The following is a 5,737-nucleotide window of genomic DNA, read 5'->3' on the forward strand; positions in this document are numbered from 1 at the left end:
GCCCATGATGCCTTGACTATTATCCGCAATGCCTTCAGTTTGCCCAAATTGATGTACTTCCTGCGTACATCTAAATACATTGACCCTTCTAAATTGGGCGAATTTGACGGAGCCCTGCGCACCGCCCTGTCGTCGATTTGCAATGTTCAAGTGACTGACAGTGGTTGGTCCCAGGCTCAGCTGCCGGTGCGATTTGGTGGGCTGGGGTTGCTTAGCGTGGTTCAGCTGGCTCCCGTTGTTTATAATTCTTCTGCCGCTGCCACTCTCGACCTGCAGTCTTCCCTGCTCCACCGGTTTTTTCGTTGCCGCGATATTCTTCCCCCAGTGTCCGCCCCGGGGGACCGTACGCACGTCAAAATTTTGAACAAAGAATATAAAAAAATCTTTCAAAATTTGTTGTCTTCATGCGGCGACGACTTTTCTACCGCTCGTTTGTTGGCCATGTCCAGCGTTGCCAGCTGTGGGTGGTTGAGATCGTGGCCTAACACCTCTCCAAGGCTTCAATCCCGGTTCTCAAGGAACTATCCGGCATTTCTGCGCATGATGGTAGGCGCCCGGACGGTTGCACGCTAATACCTTGGAGAGCCGGCACTGTTTTTCGCAACTAACCACATTTCGTGCTTGTTGCAGCGGTTCCTGCGTGTCTGTGTGCTTGAAAATATACAGCTGAATGCCGACATGTGCAATGAACGACATTTCGTGCTTGTTGCAGCGGTTCCTGCGTGTCTGTGTGCTTGAAAATATACAGCTGAATGCCGACATGTGCAATGAACGACAAATCAAAGTGTTAATCCATTTGTTACTTGATGTTTGACGGTTCAGTGTCACTCATCATGTTTTTGTTTTAACATACATACTTACATACATACATACATACATACATACATACATACATACATACATACATACATAACATACATACATACATACATACATACATACATACATTTTGACCAATATTTATATATATATTTTTTCCGTTTAACAGTTTAATTTAAAGCTGTTTTTGCTGTTTTTTCGTTTCGGAACTAACCGGACAACAAACAAACACAACAATCAAATTAATATGGCTTCAAAATGTTCGAAAACAAAATGTGTGAAATCAGGTAAATAAAATTTGCAATGCATTCAATGTTTTCAGTGTCAAAATAGTTTTCACGTAAAATGTGTTGGTTTGAATGGTTTGAGTGATGAAGCTTTTGAAGTGACACGTGGTTTCGATAGTTTTAAATGGTTTTGTGATATTTGTCTGAAAAAGTTATGCAACGTTAAAACTCTCTCTAATATAGTCAGTGACAACAATGATGAAATAAACTTAAAAGTCGAAAAAATTATTGAAAGGAACGGTTTTCTAAAAAATGAACTTAAATTGTTAAAAGAGATGTTGAACAGTAACAGTGCAAAATTAGATAGCCCTGATAGGCCTGTTAGCAAGTTATCTGCCGAGATCAGCACATTCAAAAGTGATTTGAAATCTTCTTTTGCTACTGTTGTTGGCCAAGAAGTGAAGAAAAACATTGAGTGTGTCAATCTGGATGTTAAAACGGTTAAAAGAAAATTAACTGAGCAATCGATATAAAAGACAGAGAAAGAAATATAATAATTTTCAATTTACAAGAAGGTGAAGATAATAAAATTCGTGTTAAAAATATTTTGTTAAAATTGTCTGATGATATAAAAGATTCCCATATAAAATATGTTACAAGACTTGGAAAGAAAAATGAATCGTCCATGCGCCCAATATTGATAGTGTTGGATAGTTTGATGTCTAAAGAGACTGTAATGAGAAATGCACACAAATTAAAATTAATGTCGGCGAACTGAGTAAAGTCTGGATTAGCAATGACCTGACACCTGAGCAGAGAAGTGAATTAAAAAAACTGGTAGCTGATGCAAAATCGAAAGAAGCGGCATGCAAAGACAATTTTTTATACAGAGTCAGAGGTCCTGTGGGAAGATGGCGGATTGTGAAGTTCAGAAATTAACTGATGAGGGTGTTGTTGATGGGAAGGCCAATCGGAGGATGATTCATACTACAGCCCAAAAATTAACCATGAAAAATTACAATGATTATGATTTAAAAATTGGCCTGGGCCTCCCCAACATAAGATCTATAATGTCAAAGTATGAAATGGTGTGTGATATAATTCGTGGAGAATTGGATATTTTTGTATTAACTGAAACATGGCATGGGTCGTCAGATGAGTTTGCTGTTCGATGCGCGATGCCCCCTGGTTGTAAGTTTGTAGATTACGTTAGACCTCACGATCCATATCATGGCGGAATTATAATTTATTTCAAGAAAGAGTTCATTTATAAACCTGTTGAGTTACCCGCCGTGATTACTTTTGAAGCTGTTGCAATTAAATTGAGAGTAAACAAATCTGATTTTATTTTGTTATCAATTTATAGACCTGGATCGGTTCCTCCTTCACCATCGTTCTTTTCAGAGTTAGCGAATGTTTTAGAAGTTTTATCACTGTTAAGTGAGGAAATCGTTGTTGCGGGAGATTTTAATGTTTATATGGAGAGGAAAGATGATCCAAACACAGTCTCATTGAATGATGTTTTCGATTGTTTTCAGTTGGTTAACAGAATTAACGAACCAACGCATGAATTAGGTGGTGTTTTGGACTTGATCGTTACTTTTTGCTCTTTTCCTATCTTTAATAGTTTGATTTTTCCCAGTGGAGTGTAATCAGATCATGGTTTAATCCAGGTTTGTTTGTCAATCAATCAAGTTATAGGTACGATAAGTAAAAAAATGGTTCGATCCTGGCGACGCATAAATGAAGAAAATCCCCGATTGGAGGGCCATGCCAAGATGATAATATAGAAACGCTGTTAAAGATTTTTGTGAATGAACTGAAGGGAATTACAGACATAATAGCTCCAGAAAACGTGGTTTAAAGTCGAGATGATTTGTTGACGCCGTGGTTTGATGGAGATTGGTCAAAGTCCAAGGCACACTGTAGAAAAATGGAAAGGAAGTACAGAAAGACTTTAAATCATCATGATAGGGAGGTGTGGAAAAATACTCTGCGATCAAAAAATATTTTATTCTGTGGTAAATAAACTGTTGTGCAAGGAAAAAACTTCAAGTTCATATCCCAATTTTGAAGTGAACGATTTTGCTACATTCTTTTATGACAAAATTAAAAATGCACGAGAATCGATGGTGTATGATGAGAAGTTTAATCATTCATCTGGTGTCTGCTGCAGCAACTTGTTTTCAGTTTTTTCTGTTTATGACGAAAGCGAAATTGTTGAAGCAGTTTTAAACTCTCCATCTAAAACATGTTCACTGGGTTGTGTTCCTTCACACTTTTTCAAAAAACATGTAAGATTGTTTTCAAAATATTTGACTGATTTTATAAACTTATGCTTACTTACTGGTAAGTTTCCGGCTATGTTAAAGCATGCTACAATTTCTCCTCTTTTGAAAAAGGAAAAATTACACAATTCTGATCTTAGCAATTATAGACCGGTTTCAAATCTGTCGTTCTTGTCAAAATTAATTGAAAGATTAGTTTCTAAGGAGCTTATGAAACACTTAGATAAAAACAATTTGTTACCGGTATATCAGTCAGGTTATAGAAGATATCATTCTACCGAAACTGCTTTGTTGCATGTGTTATCTAAGTTGCATGAAAATATAAACAACAGTAAACCATTTCTTCTTGGATTCTTAGACATGAGTTCGGCATTTGACTGTGTCGACCATTGCATTCTTCTGAAACGTCTTAATCATAGATTTGGAATAACTGGCTCTGTCGAACAATGGTTTCGGTCGTACTTAACAAACAGAACTCAGCAGGTAATCTACAAGAATAAGACCTCTTCGGTTCAAACAATAAGATTTGGTGTTCCACGGGGCTCAGTTCTCGGACCGATCTTGTTTATTCTTTACACCTCTGAAATTATTGAGGCGATCGGATTACATGGTTTGGAGTGTCATGCATTTGCAGACGATATTCAGCTATTTGCCACAGATTCCTATAGCAACTTTCATCTTGCAGTTGATCGTTTTGTTAAATGTTTGGTCGAGATTGAGAAATGAATAGCAAATAATCGTTTTAAGCTCAATCAAAGCGAGACGCAAACACTTCTGATTGGAACTTGGCAACAGCTGTCTAGAATTGAAATTAATTCAGTTATCATTGAGGGCTCAAATATAAACTTCATACTCAAAGCTTCAAACTTGGGTGTCATTTTTGATTCTAGGCTGGCAATGACTGAACATATCGTTTTTATCTGGTACTGCAACCCTACAACTGCAAAAATTAAAAATAATCAGCAAAAGCTTAACCAAAGATGTTATTCAAAGTTTAGTGCATTCGTTTATTAATTCTAGACTGGATTACTGTAACAGCCTATTTTATGGTTTGCCTGAAAAATCGTTATCTGTGCTTCAGTCAATTCAGAATCGCGCAGCTAAAATCGTGGTTGGTGCAAACAAGTTTGATCATGTTACCCCGATATTCAGAGAACTGCACTGGTTGATGATCAAAAAAAGAATTTTGTTCAAAATATCAACAATCATGTTCAAATGTATGAAGGGAGTGGCGCCAGTTTATCTGAAAGAAATACATGCACCGAAACAACTGTCTTAAAACTGTCTGCTTAAGGTCTGATGATAGCAACTTGTTATGTGTGCCAAACCAAACCAACTTGAAAATGGCTGAGAAGTTTCTCAGTATGTGGACCAGCCGTTTGAAATAGTCTACCAAGTTATCTAAGACAGCCCGAACTGACTGAAAAATTGTTCAAGAAATTATTGAAATCATTTTTGTTTTAATTATAAGATTTGGTTTATCGTAACAATTCAACTGTTTTGTTTTGTTTTTTTAGACCGTGCTTTTAGACAGTGCTTTTGAGAAATATTTTGTTTGTAATTAGCGCTATACAAATTTTCGAATAATAATAATAATACTAATACATACATACATACATACATACATACATACATACATACATACATACATACATACATACATACATACATACATACATACATACATACATACATACATACATACATACATACATACATACATACATACATACATACATACATACATACATACATACATGCATGCATGCATGCATGCATACATACATACATACATACATACATACATACATACATACATACATACAACATTTTTTTTATGTTGGTCTCGCACAGACTGGTTAGTTTTTGAATTCTTAAAATAAAGTTTAAAATTAGTTATTTATTTATTACACTATCACTTGGTTTTAACCTAACTTTGATTTTACAATTTTGTATCTTGTTTTTCGTTATTCTTCTAATAATATTGGTCTTATATTAAGCGTTTCTCACTTTTAATTCACTTATATTCATTTTACAATTGTACTGCAAAATTTTTTTTTCTCATTTCACCTGCATACCTTAAGTTAAACGACGTTTATTTTTTTGTGTTTATATTTTACACTAAATCCCAACATAAATTCATTTTAATAAATCATCTAGGAAATTCATTCACTCATTCAGTCATTCATTTTTTCAAATATAATCTAAACTATGTGACAGCATATTTGTATACCAACTTAATTTATTCGTACAACAGCAAATTTCGTAATTTCAAGTTCTTACTCCCGTACACTGGCATACAGTTGCACACTTGCACGCGGTTTCCACTAATTTTTACAGAAAAAAAACTAAACATAAACAAAACAAAACAAAACAAAAAAACTAACTAAGTATTTACTTCTC

The 5,737-nt window shown here is 35.3% G+C and overlaps 2 protein-coding genes across 2 annotated transcripts in view; both read left to right on the forward strand.

The window, feature by feature from the left end:
- The window catches only part of HELRODRAFT_184238 (hypothetical protein), a gene marked incomplete at both ends in the record, with an annotated part of 3,141 nt that extends 1,562 nt beyond the window's left edge, over window positions 1-1,579 (forward strand). Inside the window, 3 exons of the mRNA XM_009019165.1 lie at window positions 39-150; window positions 631-714; window positions 1,142-1,579. Of these exons, the coding sequence (XP_009017413.1) occupies window positions 39-150; window positions 631-714; window positions 1,142-1,579 (634 nt within the window). The remainder of the gene's footprint in view (window positions 1-38; window positions 151-630; window positions 715-1,141) is intronic.
- Window positions 1,580-1,912: 333 nt separating this feature from the next.
- On the forward strand, window positions 1,913-2,698 carry HELRODRAFT_184239 (hypothetical protein; the record flags this gene model as incomplete). Its single annotated transcript, XM_009019166.1, has 1 exon — window positions 1,913-2,698. One exon carries the CDS (start codon window positions 1,913-1,915, stop codon window positions 2,696-2,698), a length of 786 nt encoding a protein of 261 aa, XP_009017414.1.
- Between the last annotated feature and the right edge of the window lie 3,039 nt (window positions 2,699-5,737).

This window comes from Helobdella robusta (assembly GCF_000326865.2).
Source record: "Helobdella robusta unplaced genomic scaffold HELROscaffold_235, whole genome shotgun sequence".
Taxonomy (NCBI): domain Eukaryota; kingdom Metazoa; phylum Annelida; class Clitellata; order Rhynchobdellida; family Glossiphoniidae; genus Helobdella; species Helobdella robusta.